The sequence below is a fragment of the Jaculus jaculus genome, chromosome 17, assembly GCF_020740685.1.
Source record: "Jaculus jaculus isolate mJacJac1 chromosome 17, mJacJac1.mat.Y.cur, whole genome shotgun sequence".
Taxonomy (NCBI): Eukaryota; Metazoa; Chordata; class Mammalia; order Rodentia; family Dipodidae; genus Jaculus; species Jaculus jaculus.
The window spans coordinates 51726470-51740834 of NC_059118.1; the positions used below are offsets into that span (position 1 = coordinate 51726470).

The 14365-nt window shown below is 42.8% G+C and overlaps 1 protein-coding gene across 1 annotated transcript in view; it reads right to left on the reverse strand.

Moving 5' to 3' along the window:
* Positions 1–14365, reverse strand: part of LOC123455567 (thiopurine S-methyltransferase-like) — a 35346-nt gene that overhangs the window by 13793 nt on the left and 7188 nt on the right. The window contains exons 3-5 of the mRNA XM_045136786.1: positions 13802–13894; positions 6241–6373; positions 1021–1073 (exon numbers count right to left, since the gene is read on the reverse strand). Coding sequence (XP_044992721.1) covers positions 1021–1073; positions 6241–6373; positions 13802–13894 — 279 coding nt within the window. The remainder of the gene's footprint in view (positions 1–1020; positions 1074–6240; positions 6374–13801; positions 13895–14365) is intronic.

Sequence of the window (14365 nt, forward strand, 5' to 3'; positions counted from 1 at the left end):
ATAATTTTCTTATCAACTGCACTTGATACAGCATGATTTTTCTTAGGGTTCTCCTTATAAACTTGCACCCTAACCTGGCTCAGGGCTTCAGCCTTCATCCCACGGGAAAGCTGAGGCCATTCGCTGTTTTCTCTAATAAACAGTCTATCTGTAGAGATCAAGCCCGGTGTTTTCAGTTGCTTTTCTCTTACTCTTTCCTTACACATACTCACTGGGTATAAGGAACTGTTCTCTCCTAGTAGTTTAGGAGACTGAGGCAGCAGCCTCGTTGTTTTGTTATGACTTGGAAACCCAGAAAAGGAATACAGGGCAGTGCGTGACAACTGCTTCTGGCCCCAGGCCCAGGTATGAGGGAATTTCAGATGACATCTTGGCTCCTTCTGCACCAAAAAATTCACTTTTGTCACAGAACCAGGTACAAAGTAGAAGACATGTCTCACTGTGGAGAAAAGTCACCCACCTGCCTTGGGCCGTGATAACATTGGGGAGCTCACTCTACACAAAGCATACCAACAACAGGCTGTCGTAAGAACAGCTGCAAACAGACTTAAATCAGTGCTTTTTTGGATGTGTATATGTGTGTGTTCATACATGTGTGTGTGTGTGTATGTGTGTGGTGCTTGTGAATGTGTGTACATTCACATGTGGAGGGGAGAGGTCATTATAGGACGCATCTTTCTCCGTAACTTCCCACCTTAGTCTTTGAGACGGTCTCTCACTGAACCTAGAGTTCAGGGATTCAGCGAGACTAGCTGGCCAATGATCCCAGGGACTCCCTGTCTTTGCCTTCCCAGTGCTGAGATTACAAGCATGCAGTACTAGGCTCAATCTTCTGTGTGGGTTCTGGGGATCTGAACACAGGTCCTCAATGTATGCACTTTCCCCACTGAACCATCTCACAGCCTGGAAATTAATGCATCTTGATTACTGTACAAATGAACAGGAGTGGCTAATGCCTATCCCAGCACTGCCTAGCAAGGACCACCTCTGTCAAAGTTCAGGAGCAGTATCCAGTCTTACCTGGGAAGATCAAAAATGCTGCAACAGTACAGTGAAATGTTCCCCGAAGAACTCTGTAATGAAACAATGCAAAAAAGAAAAATCCACTTAATTAGGAGATGCTTGGATGGACAAAGAAAGAACACTGGGCTCAAGCAAAGCCAAGGAGAAAGAGAGAATGTGTGTGAGACACAATCATTTTATTGCAGTTTAATGGCCTCTTTTTCTTTTAGAATCTGGATGGATGGCTGAGGAGATGGCTCAGCAGCTAAAGGCTCTTGCCAGCAGCCAGCCAGCCAAGGTTCAATTTGCCAGTGCCCTCATAAAACTGGGTGCACAAAGTGGCACATGCACCTTGAGTTTATTTGGGGCAGGAGGACCCCTCTCTCTGCTCATATATAAATGAATAAATACATTTAGAAATATAAATAAAATCTGGATGTGGTTCAAAAAAATCATAGGGTGTCCTTTAAGATTAGCAAACTATCACTTGTTTCAGAGCTTGTTAAATTCCTGGTAATCAGTTGTAGGTGGTTTTTAGCCTGTTGCATTCTGTTTGCACAACACTTTATGAGTCTGCTGACACTGTTTTGAGAAGGACACCTGTGATTGATCCTGGAAAGCTGGGAACAGAGTTCATGCTGTCTACCTTCCAGCTGCTAGGGAGGTCTAATATCCACCTACAGTTACAAGTTAGCTACAATGTCTCCTGCTTCTGAGATAGGGAAGTTGCCTTCTACTGTTTTATGTAAGACATTATCACCATGAACTTTGTGTGTACACTGTACTCAGAGCTGTTCTAATAAAAGTTCTACAAGCTGCTGCCTCGGGCTCCTGTGCAGAAGAAGTCACTGGAGGCCCCTGGTTCTGTTGACTCGCCCCAGTCTGCTCAGTTCCTTGGCACTGGTCATTCACAACCTGGAAACAGGTTCAGTTGGCACCAGCAGGTGACATTGCCAACAGTTAGGGCCAAGAACTATGGTTTAGTTGGTAGAATGCTTGCTTAGCATACACTGGGCGCTAGGTTCAGCCCCAAGCACTGCATAAAACCTGGCATGACAGCCCATGCCTGTGATCCCAGCTGTCAAGAGTTAGACAAGAGTGTGACAGAAAGACTGTCACAAATGTGAGGCCACCTGGATTACATATCAAGAACCTACCTCAAAGAAAATACAAACAAAAAAATTATTCTGGAAATGTTTACTTGAGCAGTGTCTTGATACTTTTGTTCTGCTAAACATAAATTCACAAGTCAATCCCACACCAAGAGTGCTGATATATGACAGATAGTTTTCAAGGTAATTCAGGAAAAGCAGAGTTTTGCTGGCTTTCCCCTTTTTCTCAATTATTCAGGTAAGGAGCACTTCCTGTTCCCAACCCTAGTACACAGGATATCCACTCTGGGTTCCTGATCACTGAAATCCATACAGGGTCTGACCACAGAGGAACACTGTGACACTGATGGCCCTCCAAGCAATGGCTGTGGACCCGAGAACAGCGTGAGGATAGAGAACAGAGCAGGGGCCTGCGGGGAAGCAGAGATGGTGAAATAAGAGGTGGCCTCTTAGTGTACCCTGCTGCATCTGCTAAAACTAAAGTGGGGTGAGCTTTTGTGCACTCCAGGGACAGTGACCATGCTTGAGAAGTCTGGGAGCTGACAATGGGGGCGAAGGGCATTGTGTGTCCTGTGTATCAGGGCACTGACAGAGTGATCCTGAAATAAAGAACCAACATGGGTTTCTGAGAGGAGGAGGAAGGTCTCTGAAGACGGGCCCGGAAGCAAGGCAGCAGTCATCCCAGAGGAGGCAGGGAGATAGCCAACTTTGGCTACAGGTGGGAATCCATTGTTTGTTGTTTTCTTGCTTCTCCTTTTTTCATTTACTATTTTGTGAGTGGTTTACTATCTAACCCAGGCTGGACTTGAACTCATGATCTTCCTGCCTTAAGCCTCCTTACTGCTAAGGTTTAAATATGCCTGCAGTCCTATCTATATCCTGAGAAGCTTTATGGAGGACTAATAATGGGTTTCAGTTCTACAAGATTCTGATTGAATCAACCTGGAGTGAGACCTCTGCCTTGGAAGTTTTGAAAAAGATTTGGTCCAGAAACAAGCCATCTCTTTGGGCTGAGCAAATACTTAGGCTTCTTAGATGACTTAAAACTGGGGCAGGAGGAAGATATAAAACCATAATGTGTCAGGCATGGTGGCACACACCTTTAGTCCCAACACACAAGAGATAGAGGTAGGAGGACTGCTGTGAGTTCGAGGCCAACCTGGGTATACACAGTGAATTCCAGGCCAGCCTGGGCTATAATGTGATCCTACCTAGAAAAAAACCAAAGCAACAAACAAAAAACAATTAACTTACTAAAATACTTAGAATTATATGTGTTTACTATACATAATATACACATGTTATATATGATAATTATGAATATATTACTTAGATTACTATTGAAATAGTAACATTTTTCATTTACTATGATGATAAATTTAATTCAGTAATTTTCTTTATTTTTGTTTATTTAAGAGAAACAGAGAGAATGGGTGCACCAGGGCCTGCAGACATTACAAATGAACTCCAGACGCATGTGCCACTAAGTGCATCTGGTCTATGTGGGCACTGGGTCCTTACGCTTCTCAGGCAAGTGCCTTAACCACTAAGCTATCTCTCCAGCCCATTCAGTAATTTTCTAATGCTTATCCAACCAACCTGCTTCCTAAAACACAGACAACTAAGTAAAGATAGATTAATTTGCACTTACATTACTAGCTTTTTTTTTCTATTCCTTTTTTTTTTTTTTTTCTTGGTTTTTCGAGGTAGGGTCTTACTCTAGCCCAGGCTGACCTGGAACTCACTATGTAGTCTCAGGGTGGCCTTGAATCACAGTGATCCTCCTACCTCTGCCTCCCAAGTGCAGGGTTTAAAGGTGTGCAACATCATGCTCAGCTGCTACCTTTTACTTGTTCATATTTTATTTAAAACTTTAAAAAAATATTTTGATGTTTATTTTTATTTTCTGAGAGCGACAGACAGAGAGAATTGGCGCGCCAGGGCCTCCACCAACTGCAAATGAACTCCAGATGTGTGCACCCCCTTCTGCATCTGGCTAATGACGGTCCTGGGGAATCAAGCCTCGAACTGGCGTCCTTAGGTTTTACAGGCAAGCACTTAACCATTAAGCCATCTCTCCAGCCGTTATCTAAAACTTTTATAACCAGCATTATGAGTGTCTTTAGAAGAATAATTTTCATGGTATTTTGTTCTTTAGTTTTAACATTCTGATCCACCTGGCTATACGCCTTTGCCTATTTCATCCCTTTAACAACTTTATGGATGAGAAGGAAAATCTACAGGTTTGTCTCTTTTTAGTCAAGGAATGTTTTTGTGGGTCAACTCCACATTATTTTCCTTGAGCAGTGTTGCCAGAAGCTTGTCTGTTTTATTAAACCTTGAAAGAAACATTGCCTTTGATGATACAAAAAGAAAAAAAAAGTTGCTAAGTCTCCGGCTTTCTGGCCAGTTAGTTTCCATATGTAGAGGTGAGTATCTGAGAGGACTGAATGTGCAACTGCACAGGGCCAGACCATTTCTGATGACAGCACTCTGACCCACATCCTGAGGCACACCTTGGCAATGACTGCCAGCTTCCCTGATGTTACCACCTGCCTCCAACAGAGACCACTAAATCCTCTCCCCATGCCAAGCACACAGTATGCCCGACCCTGCCCCCCCCATGCCTGCAGTGACAGCCTCGCTTGGTTCAGACGCACCTGAGGCCTCCCCTTCCCAGCAGACAACCTTGTGTGCAAACACAAGTGCTTGGCACCTCCCACCGAATATCTCTGCTTGTTCGCCTTTGGGTGGCATCTGCTTATTTCCACATTATTGCCTCCAGCTGGCCGAGCAGCTGGATGGAGTGACTCTCCACACTCCCGAGCCCGTCATTTTCTTCCCAGTGTATAACTCCCCTCTCTTCTCCAGGGCAGAACTCATCTTTCTGTTTGCTTTCCAACCCATTTCTTTATTTTCTACCACCTAAGCCAGAAATGGGACCTTTCCCCACTTCTTCATCCCCTCATTCACTGAGTCCTGTTGGCCCAACGTCATAAAAAGTGTGTTAGGGCTAGAGGGATGGCTTAGCGGTTAAGTGCTTGCCTGTGAAGCGTAAGGATCCTGGTTTGAGCCTCTATTCCCCAGGACCCATGTTAGCCAGATGCACAAGGGGCACATGTTTCTGGAGTTTGTTTGCAGTGGCTGGAAGCCCTGACATGTGCATGTGGTCTCTCTCTCTCTTTCTCTCTCTCTCTCTCTCTCTCTCTCTCTCTCTCTCTCTCTCTCTCTCTCTCTGCCTCCTTCTCTCTGTCACTCTCAAATAAATAAAAATAAATAAAAGGTATATAAAATTAAAAAATGTGTTAGGGCTAGAGGGAGGGCTTAGCAGTTAAGGCATTTGCCTGCAAAGCCTAAGGACCCAGGTTTGATTCTCCAGGACCCATGTTAGCCAGATGCACAAGGGGGCACACGCGTCTGGAGTTCATTTTCAGGGACTGGAGTCTCTGGCGCACCCATTCTCTTCCTCTCCCCCTTTCACTGTCAAATAAATAAAAAAATATATTTTTTAAGTGTGTTAATCCATCCTGTTTTTCTCTACCTCCCCCTCATTCCTCCTCGTCCTTGCCTTCATGGCCTTTCCTGGACCAGGGCCCACAGCCTGCTCCCTGTGCCAGCAAGTGAGGCCCTTCTACTCACTCCTCATGAGGCCATGACATGGTGTGTTGAAAGAAAAAAGAAAAAAGTGGCCATGTATACAAAATGAGGCAAGTTTCTGGGGGTGCCCTGCCTGCCCCATGATTCAGGAAATGCTACAAGCTAGGCAGGGGCACTCCCCTGTCACTGCCTTAGTCCCTTAGGTCATTACACTTTGTCATGTGCTACAGACAGCTCCATCACTTTTTCTTTTCTCCAAAGCCAAGAGATTCTTTAAGGGAGGCTGTGTTACTTTAATCCTTCAACATCTTAAGTCTGGTCTGGCAGCCAGTTAGTTGTAAGAAAATGCTCACACTCTCTAAAAAATAAAAAAAGGTATGTGTATGAAAGCGTTGGAGATACAGCGCAGTGGAAGAATGCTTGGCTAGTTGCATGTGCGACGCCCTGGGTTCAACCCTCAGCACCAAGAAAACAAAACCAAATCTGTAATAACGACACTTTGATTTCAAAAAAATATACATATACAGACCTTAAATATTTTGGCTCCAGCAACTTCGGTAATTGGTTCTTCTGAGTAGGAAAGATTCTGTTCTGCAAAAAATTCTTGTATAGCAAGTTCACTGATTTCTACACCAGCTACAAAGTGTCCCCGGTCTGCAAACCTGAAAAGCACATTTACAGTTAAATTTTTTCCTCAAATATACCACTACATAAAATTAATAGTAAACATACATTTTCTTAATATGACTTGGGATATGGCTCAGTACTAAGAGTCCCTGTTATAAACAAGGCCCGGGGTTTAATACCCACCATCAAAGGATGAAATAAGGGAAAAAAAAATTCACACATTTTCTTTCATTTTAAACGATTCATATTTTCACAGAACATGTAGAAAAGCATGGTCTATATTTTTAAGCGCCATGTTATATGGAACTTTGAAAATTGACATTTATGGTCATAGTAAAAAATTAAAATACTTGGAATTCTAACACTAACATAATGCAAATGTATTTGACTGGAGAAAACACTTCCCTGCTTCCCCACTGTAGTGTGACATGATGATGGGGACAAGGCATGTGTGCTGTCCACTACGGAGGCCACTGACCACACTGTCTGGTGAACATGAGTGATAGAGCCCATACCACAGAGCTAACTGTGAATTTCATTTGATTACATTTAGGTAGCCAAACCAGTTGTGAAGATGCAACCTGTAATCCCAGTACTTGAGTTTGAGGCCTTCCCGTGGCATAGCAAGACCATTTCAAATTTAAAAAACTAAATCAGCTAGGTGTGGTGGCGCACACCTTTAATCCCAGCCTCGGGAGGCAGAGGTTGAAGGACCGCTGTGAGTCTGCAACAAGCCTGAGAATACTTAGTGAGTTCCAGCTCAGTTTGTGCTAGAGAGAAACTCTGCCTCAGAAAAAAGGAAGAAATACAAATAGCCAATAAATACCCCCCAAATTTAATTAATTTATAAAAATAGGAGTTATAGAGATGATTGAACGGATAAAAGTGCTTGCTTACAAAGCCTTCTGATCTGGGTTCAGTTCCCTTATAGCCACATAAAGCCAGGTACACAAAATGGCACATGTGTCTGGAGGTTTTTTTTTTTTTTTTTGGTTTTTCGAGGTAGGGTCTCACTCTGGCTCAGGCTGACCTGGAATTCACTATGTAGTCTCAGGGTGGCCTCGAACTCTCGGAGATCCTCCTACCTCTGCCTCCCGAGTGCTGGGATTAAAGGCGTGCGCCATGGAGTTTTTTTTTTTAAAGGGTAAATCATAAGATTTATTTTCGGGAGATTTAAGAGAGAAAGCAAAGCAGAAAAGCACCCAAACCAAAATAAGTTCTCCCCATGAGGAAACCAGGATTCTCTTCCCACAGAGACAGTTATTTCCATAGAAAACAAAGGAGAAAGGCCAGGACAGCCAATGGGGCATCCATGTTTCTGTAGCCCGATCTGTAGTGAACTGCCTATCAGGAAAAAGCTGTCTTGCTTATAATCTGTATCAATGCTAACTAAATTTCTTCTCTGAGAGAACTAAGTTAGCATACTATTGTTTTATCCGTTTGTTCCCAGTGTTCCTAGGTATGGTGTGAACTCTTATTCTATCTGTGAGAGACATCTTCCATGGTTCTTAATACCTTCACAATAAAGTCATCTGCAGGCCAAACTAATTCTTTAATCACTCTCATAGTTCTAGGGGATGGAACTGTCATTTCCCTTGAGACCAGATATCTAAATATATAGCATTTTTAAGCTGTAAAAATACAAATACTATGGAAGTGTATACACTGCCACCAATATTCCTGTAGAGAGATATTTGCTAGAATCAGCCTAACTGCATGACGGAACGTACTGCATTTAGTGAACCAAGCAACATGCATCAGTTCATACCCCGAGGGGTTCCTGATCCTTCTCCTTTAAGGAATTTATCAATTAAAAAAAGGTTTTTATTTATGTGCAATGACAGAGAGAGAGAAAGAGAGACCAAGAGAAATTGACACACCAAAGCCTCTTGCCACTGCAAACGAACTGCAGATATGTAGAACATTTTGTGCCCCGGGCTTTATGCGGGTCTGGAGTTTGTTTGTAGTGGCAAGAGGCTCTGGCATGCCCACACTCTCATGCCACCCCCCCCCACCAATAAATAAATAAACAACAACAGGTGTGATGGGTGACACATGCTTATAATGCCAGCACTTGGGAGGTGGAGGCATTGTAACAGAAATTCAAGGTCATCCTCATATATATAGTGAAATTGAGGCCAGCCTGCAATATAAGATATACTGTCTCATAAATTAACATTTACAAATTAGTCACATGTGGCTAGCTGGCATCACATCAGAGTACATAGCTCTAATGTTATCAGCCATTTCTGTAATAACCACATAATTTCCACACAATTTATGATAAACATGATTGGAACATGTAAAGAGTTAACATGTTCTTGGTGAGCTCTGTAATTACATAATTGATATTTGTGGGATCCTGGACTGAAAAGAAAGCCAAACTATTATTGGGGAGATTGCTCAGTGGTCAAAGGCACCTGCTTGGACCCTGCTTGCATAGGTTCCCTAGTACCCACGTAAAGCCACATGCACAAATGTGGCACATGCATCTGGAGTTCATCTGTAGGGGTAAGAAGCTCTGGCATGCTCATATTCACACACAATAAATAAAAACAAATTTTTAAATGAGGACGTGGAGAAATGGCCCAGCATTTCAAGGCACTTTCTAGGAATGCCTGAGAGAGCTTGGGTTTGATTCCCCAGGACCCACGTAATACCAGATGTACAAAATGGCGCATGGCTCTGGAGTTCATTTGCAGTAGCAAGAGGCCAAGGAGTACCTATACTCTCCCACCTTGCCTTTTTCGCTTTATCAAATAAATAAATATTTTTTAAAAAATAAATAAAGCCAAACTAACAGTCTAAATACCTAGGCACAAAAAACAGGCTTATGTGAACTTACAGAAAAGTCAACTCTGATATAATGCAATATGCCTTGCTAAAAGTTACCACATTGAAAAAGCATGCAAAGAAACTAAAAGGCTGATGGCAAAGAGGGAGTTAAGGAACAGCATTAAACACCTTTGTGGACTGGACATGGTGGAGCAGCACATGGGAGGTGGAGGCAGGAGAGTCAGGAGCTCAAGATGCAGAGCATGGTGAAGATCAGCGTAGGCTACATAAGACACTGTTTGGAAAACAAAAACCAAAAAATAGCAACAGCAAATAATAAAGAAACAACTCCTGTCAATGCCACTAAAATTTACTAATAATGGTTTTGCACATGTCAAATGGATAAGAGATTCATAGTACAGCATGCACTTTCCCTTGAAAAAGCCCTGCAGTTCACTTCTAGAAGGAGACCTTCAGTGGGCTGCAGTTCAAGTCACTGTGCACTGAGGAAAGGAGGAACAGCACATGGAGTGTTTCTAACAGCAGGCGAGGAGGGAGAAGTGGGCAGAGCCTGGGCAAGCCAAGCAAGCACGGTGCCTGGCACGGGCACGTGCAGGCTGGTCGCCACTGGCTCAGCTCATCTCAGCACAGGTTTTGGCTTTGATCTCAGGTTTCTCTCAGATGAAATCACATGTGAACAAACGTGAAATTCACATGCTGTTCACAGTGTTCCCTCATTTATCAATTGAGTAAGAGCAAACGCATCTTCAAAACGGGAACAAAGCAGACTGTACCTATTATCTACATAAGAGTACTCACTGTCAATGTGGGCAGAGCGCAAACTGTCGCTAGCTCTGAAATGAAACATGCTAGTAACTTGCATCTCACATTTCCTAGGAAATTTGTGCACCAGCATATACAGACTTCTCATCTCCATACCTTTTTTCAAGTTACAAAATATAAACAAAGAAATCACTACGTAAATTGATTGCATGTGTTTTTATTTCCATTCACACATGGAAATGAAGCACAGCTATAAAAATCCAACAAAACCCAAAATATCAATATTTCTTCTTTTAAAAGATTTCATTTTTATTTATTTATTAGAGACAGAGAGAGGGAGATAAACAGAGTGAATGAGAATGGGCACATCAGGGCCTCTAGCCGCTGCAAATGAACTCCAGATGCAAAGCCACCATGTGCATCTGGCTTAATGTGGGACCTGGAGAATGGAACCTGGGTTCTTAGGCTTTGCAGGCATGTACTTCAACCGTTGAACTATCTCTCCTGTCCATTATACATTTCTTTTTAATCTCTTTTAGCCTTCATTCTTGCTCATTTTCTGTTTATACATGCTAGCTGTATAGACTTCATATATAGGTTAGTTGCATAAATGTAAATTCTCTATTATGATAACATGCAAGAATAGCTCAGTTCTGATATTTTAAATTTATTGTCATTTTGTAGTGCTGCTATATCCTCAACTACTCAGTATTTTCATTATAAATGGCTTTGTTTTATGCATGCATGTGTAGAGCATGTGTGTTGTGTGTTGTGTGGGTTGAGTGCTGTGTGTTGTGTACGCATGTGTGTGTGCCCTAGATGCACGTGTGTGGAGGCCAGAGGAGAACATCAGGTGCCCTCCCGCTTTTGCTCACTCACTTGTGCCATCCATGGCATCTTAGGTGAGCGCTAGGGAAGAGGCCCCAGGTGGTCTCAGGTCCTCTCAGGACTTCGTGTTGGCCCAGCAAGTGCTCTTAACCACTGCGCCATCTCCACAACCCAACAAGCGGCTTTAGACCCAAGCATTTTCAAGCAAGTGCCTTCAATCACTGAGCCATCTCCCTAGCCCCAGATCCAAAAATATTCTACAGCCCCATTTAGCTCTCTGAACTGTTTCACTAATGTTGCCAAAGTCTCTGCTACAGCTGAAAGTTACCATTTATGACTGCATCCCTGATACACTGTTTTTTTCCCAAAGGTAGTTTCCAAAATAATTCTGGTTGAGTTGGTTACAACACAAGTCTAGAGTGAAGAGGTAGCTTAGCAGTTAAGGCTCTTGCAGGAAAAGCTAAATGAGCCAGGTTCAATTCCCCAGGACCCACATAAGCCAGATGCACTAGGTTGTTTATGCATCTGGAGTCATTTGTAGTGGCTAGAGACCCTGGCGAGCCCATTCTCTCTTTATCTCTCTATATATACCTCTTTCTCTCTCTTGAATATTCTCTCGAATAAATAAATACGTAAATAAACACAGGTCTAATAAGATAGCTCTCAATTTTATGGCCATACTTGAATCTCAAGGTATGATAGCAATTTAACATAAGCTCTTAAGTACAAGTTACAAGTGTGCTGCAGAAATCTTATCATCTCCACTAGGGAATGCACTCCAAATGCCTGCATGCCTTGTGGGTAGATCACAGGTATTTATGTAGGGAAGAAATCATTCTTTTTAAGCTGGTTGTGGTGGTACTTGCTTTTAATCCCAGCACTTGGCAGGCAGGTTTGAGGCCACCCTGAGACTACACCATGAATTCCAGGTCAGCTGGGACTGGAGTGAGACCCTGCCTTAAAAATAAAAAAAATAAAAAGAAGAAGAGGAGGAGGAAGAAATCATTTTTGTTTTTTGTTTTTTTGAGGTAAGGCCTCGCTGTAGCCCAGGCTAACCTGGAATTCACTAAGGAGTTTCATGCTGGCTTCAAACTCACAGTGATCCTGCTACCTCTGTCTTCCAAGTGCTGGATTAAAGGTGTGAGCTGCCACACCTGGCTCTATCAGCTGCTTTTGATTGGGCATTTTGTTCCAGTGAAGGTGACTACAATACCACACTGAGTTACTAGTTCTTTTTTTTTTTTTTTTTCTTTTTGGAGATGCAATATAGAAAGAAAAGGTCTACTGGACTCAGCTTTCTCTCTTACTGTGAAAATATTACTTTTGTAACTATTGGCAAGAGTCTACTAAAAATATAGAATCCTTTGCATTTCCTAAGAATGGAATTTTATTTATTTATTTATTAGTTTTGTATTCAGCAAATACAGTCAGTTTGGTACCATTATTAGGCTCATTCGTGACCTAACCCCTCCCCTTGACCCCTCCTTGTTGAGGTATATGGGTCGTGCATTGTGGAGTGAGCCCACAGTTATGGGTAAGATAAATGTCTCTGTATATCATGACCCAACCTGTAGCTCTGACATTCTTTCTGTCCCCTCTTCCGCAAAATTTCCCTGAGCCATGTTGGGGTCATTTTTGGTCTGCTTCAGTGATGAGGTGTTGGAGCCTCTGGGTGTCTGGCTCTCTGATTTGGTAGGAGTTGATTTTTCTCTGTATTGATCTCCTTCCCCCTTGTGCTTGTATCTGGTTCACCAGGAAAACAATACCCTTGCTTGTTTCGCCAATTTTTCTTAGTTTTAGCTGGGGCCCTTTTGAGGTATGATGGGGTGGCTCTCTCCTTAGGATCTACATCTATCTGAAAAAGAGAAGCAGATTCTCCAACAGAAAGTAAGTTAGCACCAGGACAAATGAGATAACCCTTACTTTTTTAGAGAGAATTTAATAGGTGTAGGCCCTCTTGTAGCCCATGATTGATGGTAGCTTGATAATGGAGAGTGCGCTTATGTTTGGATTTGGTTCTGACTTGTTTCCTAGCTCCAGTGATGGGTCCCGTACCACTGAGGGGATCAGTTAGCCAAATCAAGAGCAGTTGGTTCCCCACCATGGCTGTGTGCCACTACTGCACTTGTGTGGGCATCACGACAGGTTATTTGCTGCTAAGTAGGATTTTAGCTAGTAGGAATTTTAGTTTGTATATTACTTTTTTTTGGCAAGGTCTAACTCAGGCTTACCTAGAATTTACTCTGTAAGCCCAGGCTGGCCTTGAATTTATGACTATCCTCTTATCTCAGCTTCCCACATGCTGGGATTATAGGCATGAACTACCAAGTCTGGCGTGTGTGTGTGTGTGTGTGTGTGTGTGTGTGTGTGTGTATAAAATGTGGGTGTATGCAAGCCATGGTGCACATGTGGAGGTCAGAGGACAACTGTGGAGTGTCGGTCCTCTGTTTTCACCTTACAGGAATCAGTGTCTGTGGGGGTCTCCTCCGCCTCTTTGTACGGCAAAGTCTAGACTAACCGGCATTCTTCTGACTTGCCTCCTACTGTCATCAGCACATGAGGGTCACAGACTCCAGTGTCATTGCACATCCGGCTTTACACGGGCCCCAGGGATCCAAAGTCCAGTTGTCAGCCTTACAGAGAAAGTGCTTTGAACCAATGAGCTATCTCCCCAACGCAAGGGTTTGGATTTGTGGTTTGTCTTTTTTCCTTTTTTAATTGTTTTTCAAGGTAGGGGCTCAACTCTAGCCCAGGCTGACTGACCTGGAATTCACTATGTAGTTTCATGCTGGCCTTAAACTTGCTGTGATTAAACGCAGTGCCACCATATTCGGCTACTTTTTTCCTTTTTAGCACAGGCACTAATATAGCTCAGGCTGGCCTTGAACTTGCTGTTAGCTGAGGCTGGACTTTAACTTCTCATCCTCCTGCTACCAAATCCCAAGTGTTAGGATTACACATGTGCACCACCATACCCGTTCTGAGAATGTGAGTTTTTTTTTTTTAACCTAGATTCTGTTAGTCACACAAAAAATTAGTCATCAGATACAAGTATGTTAAAGCTTCTTTGCTCATACCATTTCATCTCAACTGCTTTTCCACAAAGAGGGAAAAATACCCTCAGTCCACTCTCGCCTTCAAGAAAATGATCCAGATGCTTCTTTAATAGCCTAGAGAGAAAGATACGACATAACAATGCTTGTTTTAACTGTCCCAATGCATAGAAGTACAGCTCATGCCATAAGAACTTTCCATGCATTACTTCACTTGGCACTTCCAACAATGCTACTTAGTAGGCCATATTAATAATTACAATCTCCAGCTAACATATAAGCAAGACAGTTAAGTAATTTGCTCAGTGACACAGCTGTTTAAATTTTTCCACATGCAGTTCATGGAAAATTCTCTAAATAAGTTTCACTCTTATACTTAAGTTCCCCTGTATGGAAGTGGCTGTTTAAGGTCATCTCCATGTTATCCTTTATCAATGATTCTGGGAGTCTGTCTTGACTTCCACTTAGCGTGCCAATGTGATGATGACGGTGCTGGTGATGATAACGTCTCAGGAAGCTGAGGTGCTTCCCTAGAAGAGAGATGCTTTGTGATGACCCACTTAGCTCAGCACCAGGCCTGTGATGTAT